A 16,546-nucleotide genomic window follows, 5' to 3' on the forward strand; every position below is an offset into this window, starting at 1 on the left:
CAGAACCACGGGAGGGAGACTAAATGATTATGTTACAACAACACCGCCCCAGCTCTCAGAAAACAACAATCACGGTCTAGGTAGGATATTGCGGCGGAGTAAAAATTAAAGGGGAGTGGGAGCGAGGCAGACAGATGGGAGGACGGGGAGGGGGGGGGGGGGGGGGGGAGAGCGGGAGGCATGGTTTTAGGGAGATCATCAGGGGCTGCGAGCACGTTTTGGCTGTTCGTCTGTAATTGTGGTGCAGACTGAAGCCACGACAGCGCTTCATGTCCTCTCATTTTAAGTTCGTTGAGGTATGGGGAGGAAAGAAAATCCTGTGTCCAAACAACTACGACAGACTCATCCTGTAAAGAGCCCGACATGTCAGTCAAACTCGATTTGGGCCTTTCCACACACCAAAAAGTTCAAACCCCAAATGTCAACATTTCCTGTCATCATTCAGCACCCTTGCCCCATTTTAAGATTTTGGGGGGGGGGGGGGGGGCTAATAAATACATTTAGAAAGTAAATCTGCGTCAACCCTTTCAGAGCAGAAAGGGTTGAAGCAGATTAGCAGGGAGATAAGACTGCCAGCTGATCGTTAATGGAAGCCACCATAGCGCTTCTCTGAAGGTTAACAGGAAAAGCAGGGCCTAACCACCAACACAAATGCTCCTTCACACCAGTGTCACAGGTTCAAGCCTGTCGCCACAGTAAATGTAGATCTTCTGCTTTATCTACATTAAACTCATGCACGCTGCTGCACATCAAGCTGATCTGCAGGGCCCAGATTTCTCAAAAAGCACCTCCAAACAAGTGAAATGGGCCGGGCACATTAATCAGGGGCCACATCACGCTCCCATTTAAAGTTTGAAAAACGTTCAGATAGAAAGAAGATGGTCTTCAGCTAAAGCAAACAATCTTTCAAGACACTTTTAGCCTTTAGGGAAAACACGCACACAAACTAACCTACCCTTACACCTTCACAATCACAGGGTTAAAAAGGTCAGACTCTAGAGCCGGGCAGTGCTTTCACACAGAAAAGAGAAATCACTTTGCCATAACTGATTATAACAAATAAATAAAATAAAGTAGGCCTTCAGAGTTTGGAGACGGGACAGCTGTGGGTCATAATGCACATCTCCTTAATTCCTAATGTGCATTTCCAAATCTATTACTCCCGCAGGGAATAACATACAAAGCACGTGACCGTTAAAGTACAAAAACAAAAGTGACGTTGCCTCAAAACTTTTTACAAAAAAAAAAAAAAAAATCAAGAATGTCAAAACTCAGAAAACAAAGATACCGACGGCTAAACTAACAGCTCTCACACTGAAAACAACAGCTCATTTACATCTCACCTACACCTCAAAGTGCGAAATCAAAGCCCATTTTCTTTGTATTCTGCGGTGTCCAACATCTTAAGCCCTTTTAAAGCCGCTGTGTGTGTGTGTGTGTGTCTGTTGTTGTTGCTGCAGTTGTATGACTGCAGATTACAGTGTAGCCAGAGAACGTTACGAAACAAAATCAGGGCTTAGGCGAGGGAGTCCCGCTGCTTTCGGACCTGCGGCGTAGGCTTCAGGAGTACAGGGGAGAGGGGGGAAAGAAAACAACAAGAGGCAATTAAGGAATGATTTTCAACTCAGTTTGGGACAAAACCCTTGCAACTCACCTCCCTCAAACGCACACACACACAGTCTTGCTCAACTAGCTACACTGTCGAACACAAAGGCAAATTCGGGGGCCTAAGGGGCCCAGAGAAAGGGATGTGGTAGCGAGGGGTGGGGAGGTGAGGGACACTGCAGTATAAATGCTGAGAGGAGGTTAGAAAGATGTGTGTTAACGTGAAAGAACAGACGGCGTAGGGGACAAACCGCGTGGAGGGAGAAGGGGTTTCAGAAAGAGGTGAATAATGGCATCGGTACAATGGGAACGAAGAGCGAAGGTGATGCATGAGGGGCTATTAGATGGCGTCAGCTGAGCTAGCGCCCTACAGGAGAGCGACGCGCTCACATGCTTACATCACACTCCATCGAGCAGTTGATCTCAAACTGCAGTCAGAATAGGAAGTGAAAAATTAATCTAAGGCTGAGCAGAGAGGAGGGAGCGTAAAGGTAAACCAGTAAAAGAAATTAAAAAGAGAGACACTTATTATCGATGTTTTTGATATTTTGCTCTCCAACCAGCTGCTGGTTTGATCCCGAGTCACCCGGCAGGGTGGTACTTGTGTATAAATTAGGTAACTGCGTTACTGGCTGCACTTGTCTGAGTCAGCCTTTCAAATAAATCCATCACTGAACTGCTCAGTATTTAAAAAAGAAAAACCCAAACGGATCCAGATCAAGAGCTAGCTTCTCACGTACATTACAGCAGTGCTGTAAAATCTGTTATCAGCGGTTGATCGCGCAGCGCATTGAACCTCAAAATGTAGATCACCATCAGACGTGTCATCACTTGTGGGCGATGCTTAATGGTGCCGGTTGCATCTTTTTTCCTCCAAGATTTCCATTTTGTTTGTGAGCGAATTTTTCCAGCCTATACGTTTATTATTAGATCATCTTAAAGACAAAAGTCAACAATTTCTCTCTAACATACAGGCTCAAACTGTGGCTTTATAAATGGCATGAATGGGCTCCAATCAACCAAAACATCAAAAATATAAATCAATCAAAAATACAGGTTACAGGTGATCAAACTAATAGCAAACATGGGCTAATCTTAAATTTCACACACAACTCACAATATTATTTTTGGTGGCATACAGTTGGGTTTTGGTGCCCATGCATGAAATCTGACTCAACTTTGACACATAAAGACAGGAGTGACAGCTGCAAATTTAAATACAGCTACAACACTGCACACATACAAATCTCAAGAAGTGAGAAAAGCAAGGAAAAAAAAAGAAGAAGAATGAAACCATCTCCTGGAAAATGAAACTATTCTGCAGAGAGTAGATCTACTCTATTGATTAACGGTGAAATTATGTAATAAGGCAGCAGTTCTCCACCACTTGGGTCTCCAGACAGGAATTTTTTAAAGCAAACGAAATAACAATCGTCATAAGTGACCGAGCGCTATGACTAACATGAAATTCCACTCTTGATTTCTGTGACTGAATGACGGGGTGCTTGCTCAAAGTGAAAGTGTCTGTCAATAATGTTTAAAGCAAAGAAAGGGCTTACGGTCAAGAAATAAGGCATTGTCAGAAATTGTGAAAGCCTAACCGTTTCCTATGACTATCGCAGCTTACGGAATATAATCATAAGATCTGTGTAATACAAGAAAAAGGATGAGTAAACAACAGAACAGCGAAAAGTACATTTTCTATTCTAAAGAAAGAGTTGGTTACTGCTGCGCTACTTTCTCTGTTTTCCTCCATAGTCTCACAATTTCATCTGCAGCAGAGTCTTTAGTCTCAATTTTAAAATTTCTATTTTTAAAACTATTCTACTGACTTGTGTTGAAACAAAAATTTTAAAAAAAATTTCCCTTCTCAACTACATGTTCTCAGTTTCACAAAAAATTGATTACTCATATCACTGCAAGACAAATCGAGTAACTTCCCCAGAATGCAGCCGCGATCCTGATGCTTTAACAACAACCTAAAGAGAAAAAAAAACAAGAAGTCGTTTGCTCAGAAATAGTGTCTGCGTGTCACTTTCTATAAGCCGGGGGTGGGAGGTTCAAGTCCCCACCTTTCGTGCACGTAAAGCTACACATCACACGCATAGCCAAGGGGGAGGGGGGGTTAACCTCCTGCTCTTTGGCTTGTCATTAATGTTTATCCAGAATTTGTTTCTACATTACTCATTACAGTGTGTGAAAGTCGTCATTCTGCATCTGTGACAATCTGGCTCAGTTACCTCATTTCCTTTCCACATCCTCAAACAATTACATCTTTTAAATAGACACACACACACACACACACACACACACACACACACACACACACACACACACACACACACACACACACACACACACACACACACACACACACACACACAGAACAAACATAGAGGTTTACATCAGCAAAGAGCTTCAGTCTGAAGGAGCAGGCCTTGCCTTTAACCAAGATCACCATGGATATTCTACTTGAAATGGTGCCTAATTTGATTATTGTTATCCTCCTGGATTTCTTCTCTCTGACGATCACAGGTTGCACATTCCAGAGCCCACTTCTCTCACTTCTCTCCCTCCCTCCCTCGGGCCTTGTAACGTTTGATCCGGGGCCAGGGGGAGGCCGGCCAGACATTCAGCCCAGAGTCTGGCGCCCTCTCCTCAGTGTACCATGCACTATAGCTCCCTGCTGCGCGGCCTGGAGGAAATCATGCAGCTACGAGAATTGTAAAAGCCCTCATCTATTGAGCAGAGGTTAAAACAGGGGGAACAATGCCTTTGACTCACATTCTGCTTCCCTCTGTGGAAAGCCTTAAAAAGCACCTTAGAGAGAAGAAAAAAAAAAATCAAAGGGCAAAAGAAAGGAAAGAAAAGTCGATATTACTTCACCAACTTATCTATTCATACCCTTCTTAAACATGTTTTCCATTTGTGGGAATAGAAAAAAAAAAAAAAAGATTCATGTGACTATTTAATAAAAAAAAATGTGAAAGATTTACCAACTGTGGCATCACAACCCCCGGAGACTCGGACTACATGCCCTCGTGCGTGTATGTTTGAGCGCTGCGTTTGTGTCGGGCTGGGCGCTCACACAGATGTGTCGTATCAAACTGTAAGAAGACTGTGAAGTTTTCTTTGGCAGTGCAAATCAAAACAAAGCAGATGGAGGAATGCAAGATGTAAGAGGAAGAGCTCCGAAACTACCAACAACCTAAACGTGTCGCTGAGCAGTCTGGCCTTTCTAACAAATTATTCTCATATGCAACACACACACACACAGAAGACAAGGAAACAGATTCCAACAATGCACGGGCTCCTCCTCTGCAGCTCCTCTGCAATTTCACAGCTAGGCGTGGAGAAAAGAAAAAAAAAAAAAGAAAGGGTCCCCTTCCTTATTCTCCTTGTCCTCGGTGTCTTAACAGAAAACTCCCCGATGCCTCTCTATCTCCAAAGCTGTGCTGAGTAATCGAGCAAATGAGCTGAGAGGGAGGAGGGTGAGAGATCGAAGTGGAACAGATTCAAAAATTCCACTCTGTATTCCATTATAAGACATGATGGGAGCCGGGATAATGTGATGTTTTTTTGTAAGAGAATGTGGGTGCAGGAAGGACGCACTGAGGAGGAATGAGCATTTCACCTGCAAATCAAGTTTATCCTGCCGCTACCTTCCTCATCCCTCCTGTTCTCGCACATCCGCGCTGACAAGGGAACCGGGCACATCCGACAGCTCAGGAGCAGGAGCCACAACACGGACCCCTCCCCTCCCCAAAGACTGCGTTTCAGCACAGAAACATGTTCGGCTCCACTCCTCTACATACTGTTTGAACTGTTGCAAGAAGAGGGCCAGATGCAGTTAACACCTCTTCTGTGAGCAGACATTTTGCTCTAAAGATCAAGTCAAGATTTAGACTCGCTGTTCTGTCTCTACATATTCCCCCCCACACCCCAGTAAACCCCCGTTAAAAAAAAATTCTGCAAGAGCTTAAAAATAGAGATTAAGCAGCAACACTGGCCACCCAGCCACTCTGCTCCAATGGCTCATTACGCCACATGACTAGGAGGGGAGGGATCTGCCATCCTGAATTAAGGCCTCCCCCTCATGAGAGGCCAAATGCTTGGTTATTTAAAATAAATAAATAAATAAATGGGTTATATTTGAGTGCTCTTTAACTGAGGGAAGGTCACCGACCCATGCACGTTTGAGAGCTACAAATGGCTACAATGGGAATAAAAGGGATAAATGTAACTTTAAAAAAAAATTAAATTAAAAACAAAAAACAAAACAAAAAAACAAAACACTGGAGTGAGGGGAAAAAAGATTTAATGAGAGAGCAATGTGTAAGCCAAGTGAGCACCGTGCCAAAGAGGGGTCTAAATAGTGTGACCAGTGGCTTGTTAGCAGAAAGAGACAAGCTGCTCTATCTATCATAAAAGAGTGATTCATAGATTACTGTGCTTAGCAGAAAGCTTGCGAGACTGTAAATGCATAACAAGAACAGCTATGAATGTACACTTCATGGTAAGCGTGAACAGGATTCCCGGAGCGGTATCTGATGACACTGTGCAACCAGCTATCTTTACAGAAAACACGATACGTCTGCATTCAAAAAGGAAGCCCAGGGATTTCCTCATCTGAACCGGCTCGGCCGAGATATTTCGTGAAGTCGTGCGCGCGGCCGTGCGGGCGACGAGAGAAACGGTGATATTCCAGGCAGAAAGCTAAGGGGAGGAACGGAGGATCGATAGTGACTGAGCCTCTGCTCTTGTTGCTTCATCCTCCCCTGAGGCGTAATTCACTGGATGTTTAAAAAGGCGACGGGAGTCACAATAGGGGATCAGATGGGATTGACCACGGGATGAAAATGTGAGGAGTGTTTATTAAACTGATGCGGTCGAGATGAAAAGCGGGGAGAAGGTGAGCGCAGATCGGTCAAGAGGCGCGCACGATGGTCATTAAAAGCTAATGCCGGTGCGAGCGACAGCGGCTCGGTGATTCCAGAGAGCATAGATTAAAAAGGCTGCGCTGGAAACAAAAGCAATCGTAGGTAATGTGAAAAGAAGGCACCTGACAGAGCTCAGAGGATGATATCATGACCGATAATAATTTACATCCTCCTGTGGATGAATGTCCTTCGCTGGCCTTCTTAGGGCCAAGGCCAAACCAAAGACAAAGCTAAAGTGTTGATTCAGCTTCACGGGGATCCTGAACGGATAAGCTGTGGCAAACACACACACACACACACACACACACACACACACACACACACACACACCCACCCCCCACTCGGGGGCTGACCAGCTGTCTCACACTCCCCTCCCCAAAATCTCCATCCAAACCTAGAGGGGCAGGAAGAAATAAATCACTCAAATGAAGATGCACACAGAGGGAACGCAAGTAGTGTACGTCACACACACACACACACACACACACACACACATACATAACAAGGAGCGTCACACCCAGTTTTATTTCACTGCTCTTGCAAATAGCTCGAGCCGCTGATACCCACGAAACGCGTCGAGGTTGGTTTTAAAACCAGTTTATCTCACCTACTGACTGCAGGTGTACACCTAAAGACCTTTGCCTGTGCGTGTCTGTGAGTGCGTGCATCAGTGCCAGCAAAGAGCCGGAGATTGTGCTCGGTGCCAACAGCTGATAAGAGAAAAGGTCGTGTTGCATAACAGGAGTTTGTGCTTTGCGCGCCTGTGACATAATGGAGTAGGAAAGGGATGCAGGGAAGAAGGGGAGCGAAGGCAGAGGGAGGTAATGGGTACGAAGGGGTTTATGTTAGAGGAAGTAGCCGAGCTACCTTGGCATTAGAAGGCCGCTGAACACCTTTCGCCGATCCAAATTGAAGCCGGCAACTCACAGAACGCTTTATAATGATGCCGTAAACTCTCCACTGGCAAAGCAGACTTCATTTAAGCATAAAAGCCACACTGCCTTCTCATTTAAAGTGCAAACCTAATAAATACGTACATTAAAAAGAAAAAAAAAAAAATCTAAAAAGGAACGAAGAAGATTGGATTAAAATTAGGCTGGGCTAGCCAACTTCACTCCCAGAGATCTTTCTGGCAGCGCTTGTCAAGTTAGCAGGCCCTGTGAGAGGAAGGATGAGGCCAAAGGGATGTGAGGCTGGGCCTGCAGTGTGGGAAGGCTGCTTCTTCTCTTCTGCTTCAACACACAACTGTTCGCATGGGGACACATTAACTAACGCCTGGTGATGTTCACATACCTGCCAACTTCAGCTCTTGATACATATGGCTGTGTTTTGTATGTTTGTTTGTTTTTAGGCTTCGATTTCTCTGCGCAGTGCAAGCAGCACATAAAATCGCGATTTTGTTTCCTTCATTTTGCACTGTGTGCAAACTGCCAGTAATCTCCATGAGGACTTTTATATTTTGCTGGCAGTTGCTTTTATGCCATGCTGTTACAACCTGGCAATGCAATAAAAGCAGGTCCAGGTTTTATTTTGCCCCCCTATCGGTGAATGTAAAAACAAAACAATACAATAAAGGAGAGTAATGATAGTTTCAGATTAAAAGAACCCCCCTCCATTGCTTTTCATTCGATCCCACCCAAAATGCTGCCATTTCAATCCTCACCTTACCCCCCCGTCCTCACGTTCGTGGAAAATATATGGGAAGCACCTTCACAGAAGCGGTTGCGTGGAACTCAACTGTAGTAAACAGTAAAATAAACAGGCAGTAAAATGTCGCTCTTGCCACGGTACACTTTGCTTTTGCCCCCGTAGTCATAGTGACAGAGAGGTTGGAAAGTGAACCCTGCCATGTTGCACACGTGAGGAGAAGAGAGCTCATGAAAGGAGAATTTGCATTGAAACATAAGGTTAAATGAACCGCACTGAGGCTCAGGCACGGTGAAAAAACAACCCTGTGACCCTCTCTTCATGGTCCTACATGAGGCCCACATTTCATTTGGACAGCTCAAGAACGAGAGAGAGAGAGAGCGAGGCCGAAAGACTGGGGGGGGGATAAAGAGAGGAAGGAGGAGGGAGAGTCTGTGCCTTTGCACTCCCCCATTCTTGCCATGCTCTCTATTTTTGTTTCCTCTTTTTGTGCGTGCTCGACGCACACACTCACAGTGCAATGGATTTTCAACTTGGCCCTCATCAGTTGTGCGCCTGATGAAACAAACACTGACAGCCTCTTTACATTTGTAAAGGCCCCTGCAGCAGCTGTGCTTGTCCCACACACACACACACACACACACACACACACACACACACACACAGAATCAGAGGCCTAGCCCCTGCTGGGGCCTACAGGAAGAGCAGACTCTGCACAAAATGGCCTGACTGCACTGAGCAGCTACTCTCGCTTACAACACTCACACACACACCAACACAGTGTGTCATGTTTCGTTAGACAGGACAAGTCTGCCACACATTAGTGATACCTCAGCCATTACACAGAGCTGACCCCTGGCTCAAGAAGGCGCCAACAAATAAGAAAATAAACCTACAAAAATAGATTTTTCTTCGCTGACATGAAAGCAGGAGACAGGTGAGCTTGTCCTCTGGATTTGTTCTCTCCACACTGGCGTTTGCAATCCCTGTGGGAAATGATGATCGCCCTGCATTGTTTCGTTTTGCTTTTTTTCCCAAAAGAACTCGCTCACTTCACTATTTTGAAATCGTTTGTGACCGTTGAATCTTCAGTGTCATTCGCAGACAGCGGGCGTTCATCGGGTGCAGAAGGCAAGGGTGGCAACCCGCACTCATGTTTCAGGGGGAAATGGTTAAGCCAAGCATGTATAATTGTCTTACGCTAATTACCGGGGGAGGGGTGGCTCACTAAGGGGCCAAGAGTCCTGTCTCAAAGCATTGGGGGGGGAGCTGGGCCTTGACGAGCTGGACTCCTCCAGGTTTTTGTAAATGCGTTTGGGGGCCTAGTTTGGTTCGGGCCAAACATTATGCATTGACTGCAGCTGCAGAAAACACATGACAGATGTGAGACACATGCACACAAAAACACACATAGCACTGGGATGTGCATCCTGCAGTCAAGCAGCCCCCATCCCAAAGTCCAGATGCTTTGTCACCAGAGCTAATACTACAACGAGTTATTAAAAGGCTAAATTTATTTATTTATTTATTTATTTTAAAACCCTTCCAGTTTTAGAAAGCCTGAAACTGGCTGGCCACAATGCAATGCCTCAATTTTAGACGGGGACTTTTATATCAGTTAGTCATAATTTCTACAGCACATCCTGTTTCCTCAGTTCAGGGAGAAGCTTACACATAAGCGGATCCGATCAAAAACGTGTCATCTTTGCAACACTCATCCCACTATTACAGCACAAACGTGCACACACGCGCACAGCAGAATTTATGGTCAGTTAACATCAATGTAACTGAAACTATCCGGTCACGCTCAGAGGAAGATTGTGTCAGAAAGATCACCATCGTGGCTGAACATAATTGATATAATAATAATAATATTTTCACCATGGGGACAAAGAGCACTTTATTTCTGTAATATTCACGTAGTAGTGAAGTTCCAAAAAAAAAAAAAAGGAAAAAAAAAAGCCTGAGCTGCAATGAATAACCGGCACTTATTGAGTCTTTGCTAAAGATGACTCTCCTTTATGTTGCTTTCCAGCAATGTTGATGCCAGCAACAATAATTTATCAGTGATGGGTCAGTGACGTAATGCCCTACTTTTCCAACACTTATTCATAGGACACAAGGGGATACCCTAAAAAAATAAAAAATAAACAAAAACCAAGCAACCAAAGTGTCCTTAATAATTCTCTGCACTTGTTGCGGGGCAAACAAAAAGCTCACGAGCAAATGCACGGACGCAGACCCCCCAATTGTTCACACAGACCTGTTGCTCGGTTTGGCCCTTTGCAACACTTTTTGAGACTATGATTTTGAACGCACCCTGCTCCAAAAAATAAATAAATAACAATAAATTATAGAAGAAGTGCACACTTTTATAGGTGTAGTCCACATGGCGTTTAAGTGAGGATGGGTTTTGGAGGGAGGGGGGTGTGTTTAGCTCTGCTGACTTCAGTCAGTCGAGCATTAGCGCACGTGAGATGCCTCGTGCCTCGTGCAAATAAAGGCAACAATGTGTCCGGTGGGCGCACAGCAACAATCTATACATCAACGAAGTGCAAAAAAGTAAAGTATATATATATATTTTTTTTTGGGGGGGGGGGGCAGTCATAATTTAAAAATAAATAAATGATGGTGGCTAAAGTACAAGCACACTGCGAGATTAAAGTCTTTGTTTAGGTCACGCAGATGGACCGCTATAGCGAGACTGTAATTAAAGCCAGGGCCGAGCTGGACTAGCTCCTGGTTTCACAGCCCCTTCCTCCTCTACAAAATTCACCAGTGTTACTTGCAGGGACACAGAGAGAGAGAGAGAGGGAGAAAATGGTCGCTTCATACATGAACCTCTGCAATGCGACTGAACACAGTCTCTTTAAAAAGATGGAACCGCTTAGAAACACTTGTCTCAAACATGTCCACCAAGTAGTGTAGCGTTAAACCGAATTAAGCAGCCGAGGAGGACCTAAAGGCTAGTTAGCTATCGCCTCTCCCAACACCTCCCGTAGTATAGCAAAGGAGAGAGAGAGAGAGAGAGAGAGAGAGAGAGAGAGAGAGAGAGAGAGAAATGGAGTTATCCCCTCAGCGAGCTGCTGCAATATCTGCTCCTTCTCAGAGGTCACACGAAGACCTGCCAAAATCGTCGACACCGGCGCTGGACTTGACTTGTACAACGGCGGTAAAAGCAGAGGGCAGGCGTGTAGCAAACAAACAAACCCAGGAGTGTGCCCGCAGCGTTTCGAGAGGTGGAAATTGAATGAAAATGCCTAATCGCATGACCCCCTTTTTCCTGCTGCACGGAGAAAATTAAAGAGCCACAACAGTCCGCGAAACATGTCGGTTTGTCAGCCCCACGCCAAACACACACACACACACACACACACACACACACACACACACACAGATATATATACACCCTGCGCCAGGACTGTAACACTTAGCCACCCATAGACTCGAGCATGAGGACGGGTTATAGTAAGCCATATATTCCGAAATGCTCAGCATGGGACGAAATGAAGTCGCAATAGCCGAGCCATGGCCGACAGGCTCGTCTTCACGACTCTGAGTAGCAAGAAACGGCTAGCGAACAAAAGCGTATTCTGGGAAACTGTTTGCCAAGTCTTTTAATTTAAAACCTTTTAGGGGCCTTGTAGCACAGCCGAAGCATGCTATGCACAAAATCACGGGTTTAAACCGGCCAAAATAAGCGAAGCAATCCCTTCACTGCTACAACCAGCACCACTAAAGCACCCGATGTTCAAATAGCCTAAAACATGGTCGGTGTCGAAGAAACGCTGCAGCAGACGTTGAATAAACATTGCTGTCTCTTTAAATTAAAAAAGGAAAGAAGAAGACATGTTATTGTTAACACGTCGAGGCAACTTAAAGGCGTTACATTTTGGAGGATATTTGACCCAAATGGAGCCCAGGCTGCATGATGGTAACCTTCACCAGCCCGTGATGGAAAGTTTATGCGTTTTCATCAAGGCGAGCAAAGGCAAACTTGAATAGAGCCGATATCAGTGAGCATTTCTGGCAATAATAATAATAATAAAAATACCAGCGTTCACTTACATATTTCTTTTGGATGATATTCCTCTTAGGTCGTTCCTTGCTCATTATGCAATCCCCCAAAAATGTTTGGCTATAGAGAGAATGGCCACATGAATTTCTTTCTTTGACTATCGCTTCTCCCGGAGCTCCAAAGGACGATTTAAATCCCCGGCTCTGTAAGGAAAAGCTTGCTGGCTTTGCAGAATCCTCCTTCGGTGTTTCCCCGTTTGAAGAATTCGGATTAAATCCCCCGGAAATATATATATCTATATATACAGATGTGTATATATATAAATATATATATTCAAGAGTCGACGACGAACAGAGACGGACTGAAGCCAAACTCACTTGGGGATAACATAGTCAAAACAAATGCACAACAATAAGTTCCATTCGCTCCGACAGCTCGGCTTCTCGTCTCTGCGCACTCGCTCCCGGCTCCTTTCAAATGCATGAATGTAGCTGTGGTGATGTCAGAAAAGTTACATCTTGTTTGAGGCGACGAGACATCGAGAAATAAATAAAATTACAAAATAAAACGTTAGGTGTCACGTCGCTTTCCTTTTTTTCCCTTTCTTTTGGAGGGGGGCTGGAGCCTGAGGTCGTCGACAGATCCAGCGGCACTGCTGTGCTTACCGAGAGCAGCTCCTTTCTTTCACTGCCTCCGCCTCCTCGCACAACACCGCCACCATCAGCGGCAACTTTAAAAAATTCTCGAGAGACAACCCCGAGCACGTAGCCCTGCTAGATAAGCCTATACCGTGTTCTTTTACGGATTTATGGTGTGTTTGTGGTAATCGTAACAAGCATTTTTTTCTAGTAATCCTGCACTACATGGCGCGTTTAAAGTCCTATGCAGCAATAGCTTGCTAAGGTCATTTCGAGGAAACACCAGTGGTCACAATAAAGTTTATCTTCTTCTTTTTAAAAAAAAATTACTCTTGTGTCTTGGTTTTGATGTTAAGACAGTTAGTTTTATGCTGCAGTTTTAATGGGATTTAACATTTCCACTAAGAAGTTGTTAGGGGACAAAAAGAAAAAGTGAGGGTTCCCTAACGCGAATTTGAATGCGAATGACTGCCCCCCTCCACTCCCACACCACAACCACACAACCTCAGAGCACGTGGTTAAACATTAAAGCTCGACCTGAATGGTGGGAGATGCTATACTTTTAGGAACTTTTCAACTGAGAAAAACTTATTGTTATAGAGAAGAGAGTTTCACGCCCAGTGTAATGATGTCACTGGTGCAGTTCCACAGAGCGACTTTGCAGACCAGCAAGAATAAAAGCATGATGTGATCTGAATGCATTAAGCAGCTTCATATTTTTAAAACTACATATACACATGCATGCACTGTGTATATATTTTCAGATATGCTTTCTTGGATTCTTTTTAAAGCACTGTGTAGTGACTGTTAGCTGACTGGATGTCCTCATCCCCCTCAGTATCAGTGGGCTTGCTGTGGTATTACTCTAATGTACTGAGTGGGATGGTTGCTCCGTTTGAACCACAGAGGTAGAGGTAGTTAAAAGTAGTGTGTGTGTGTGTGTGTGTGTGTAGAGGGGGAGGGGATATTAAGATGAATATGCAGCTTTGTCTCAATGGTATACCCGAAGAGAACTCTAACTGTATAATGATGCTGCTTTTTTAAACTAGTTGTTACTGAGCAGTGCTGGTTCACTGAAAAGTGTGTTTAGGCCACCAGAATGGAAGAAATATTTCCACTACAGTTTTTTATTTTCTCCAAGAGATTCACTGCATTGTCCATAAAGCTTATTGATAGATGGCCTTGAAATTTGCTACAGAGCTCCACCGGGTCTGGAGGATGAATCCTTCAGACTTTTTTAATTCCTTTTTGCCTTTTTATATAACCAGCAGATGAACATTTTCTCTGAAATATGTCAACATATAAACAATGAGCTGGTGGTATTTCAAAGTGCACATAGGGGTGATCTGCTTAAGAAGTACTGGGTGGATTACAATCAGATTTGCTACATATATTCATTTCTCTCTGTGGAAGAACTGCAATAAATTTGTTTTTACCCAAGCAGAAACCTTGGGTAAAAACTACAAAAAGAGCTGGTCCCAATAAACAACCATGCTAGATTGGTCAGTTTTAAAGCAGAAAAAAACATAGTTACAGCCTGGCACAAAGAAAATGTTGCATTTTCTTAAAAAATCATGTTAAAGTTAAGACCAATCTATCAGCTGAATGCTGATAGATTCTCACTGGCCACTTCATTAGGTACACCTTGCTAGTACATTGGTGGAGCCCCTTTTACCTTCAGAAGTACCTTAACTCTTTGTGCCACAGATTCAATAAGGTGCTGGAAACATTCCTCTGAGATTGAAGGTCCATACTGAGATGAGAGGATCACACAGGTGCACATTCATGATGGGAATCTCCCAGTTCACCACATTCCAAAGATACTCTATTGGACTGCAATAAGGGGACTGTGGCAGCCACTTGAGTAAAGCGAATCATTGTCCTGTTCAAGAAACCTGTTTGAAATCATTTAAGTTTTGTCTCACAATGCGGTAACCTGCTGGTAGCAGCCAACTGAAGATGGGTACACTGTGGTCATAAAGGGATGGACATCATCAGTGGGTTTAAATGATACTCAGTTGGTGCTAAGTAGTCTCCATTATACCATTATTACACCACCACTAACAAAATCCTGAAATATGAGGCGGTGGATCCATGCTTTCATGTTGTATACAGCATTCTTGACCCTACCTCAAATGTTGAGGCAGAAATCGAGACTCAGTTTTCGTGCCCTGTGTGAATTTTTGCCTCAGTTTCCTATTCTTAGCTCAGAGGAATGGCACCCACTGTGGTCCTTTGCTGCTGTACTCCGTCTGCTTTTTTTCTCTTCTTGGGACCATTCTCTTTAAACCCTAGAGATGGTTGCATGGGAAAATCCGAGCAGATCAGCGTTTTCTGAGTTAGTCAGACCACCCCATCTGGCTTCAACAGCCATGCCACGTTCAAAATCACTTAAATCAACAAGTCATGTTGACCATGTCTACATGCTCAGATGCACTGAGTTGCTGGCATGTGATTAACTCATTAGATATTTGCATTAACAAGCACTTGTTAATGAAGTGGCTGGTGAGTCTATGCACGCCATGCTTGTATGTTTTACTGATCCATTTTACAGATCCAGGTTTGTTGCAAGTTAGCAACCATGCGCTAACACTTCTGATCCAAATATGGTAACTTCTGGCTTCAGAGAACCACATGGCAACAGCTACACCACTGAAGCGTCAAAAAGAGGTATGGCAAAGTCCCGGTGGCTATGTCCATCTTTTATATACAGTCTTTAGTGTTTCCCATAAGCCACTGCTGCAGCATGAGTAACAAGTTGGCACTGACTCAAAGTACAATTGAGTTTGATTCTCTAACTGAGCTACTAGTATGGGAGCCACCTCTACCACTTGTGAAAGTTACAGTTGGTGGTATCTATCTTATTTGCCTGCACCCAAATTACGTATTAGGACATATCTGCGTGGGCTCTCTGGCACAAGTCAGATAGTAAACTGGGTGGGGTTTGAACATGCAGGCAAATGTCAGCAGAAAGTGTTGCTTTAGTTAAACCTAGCAATTAACCTCATAGTTCAGCATTATCAAAGCAGACAGCACATGCAAGTTAATGTATTGAGATGTGAGCCCTTTCATCTGCGGGTGATTATTTATTAGTCTTTGAATGCCTGTTCTCCTCAAGCTCGCCTCCAGAATTAGACCCAGGTCCATCCCAGTACACATACTGTATGCGTTACTGGGTTTGGTTGGTTAGATATACAACAACTCAAAGAGTTAACAGTGGCACACACATTTAGACTTACATTCACAACTACAGGCATGTTTTTACTTTCCAACTCTTTGCCCTGGTGTTTGCACTGTGGGAGGCAAAGTAACGTACGCGTACAAGTAAGAAATCCTAAAAGAAGATTCAGCATGTCCCCAAATCACGTAAAAGCTGAAGTATAAACAATCACCAGCATCCAAATGATCATGCTGATTTCATTATCATTCATGTAATGGGGAGGAGCTATTGATTCCTGTCCTCTGTTTGATGTAGATTCAGCGTAACGCACCAAATGATCAAAGCGCCGAACTTACCCTCAAATGCACGAACAAAGACGCCAAATCAATAGTCCACGGATCAATAATTCTAAGCATGGTTTGTAGATGACATGATATTTATGTATTCCCCCCACCTTTCAGTCTCGACCCCTATTCCAGTTCTGCTGATAGGAATATGTGGATAGAAGGGATAATAGTAGCTGCTGATCATGTGCACT

At 44.1% G+C, this 16,546-nt stretch overlaps 1 protein-coding gene across 2 annotated transcripts in view; it reads right to left on the reverse strand.

The window, feature by feature from the left end:
* jarid2b (jumonji and AT-rich interaction domain containing 2b) overlaps positions 1-13,254 on the reverse strand; it is a 105,905-nt gene extending 92,651 nt beyond the window's left edge. Inside the window, exon 1 of one of the 2 annotated variants that reach the window (XM_080863084.1) lies at positions 12,261-13,254. In XM_080863084.1, the coding sequence (XP_080719210.1) occupies positions 12,261-12,305 (45 nt within the window). In that variant the 5' untranslated portion in view covers positions 12,306-13,254. The remainder of the gene's footprint in view (positions 1-12,260) is intronic. The other variant, XM_080863085.1, reaches the window with a different exon arrangement.
* Between the last annotated feature and the right edge of the window lie 3,292 nt (positions 13,255-16,546).

Source organism: Rhamphochromis sp. 'chilingali' (assembly GCF_963969265.1).
Source record: "Rhamphochromis sp. 'chilingali' genome assembly, chromosome: 17".
Classification (NCBI taxonomy): Eukaryota; Metazoa; Chordata; class Actinopteri; order Cichliformes; family Cichlidae; genus Rhamphochromis; species Rhamphochromis sp. 'chilingali'.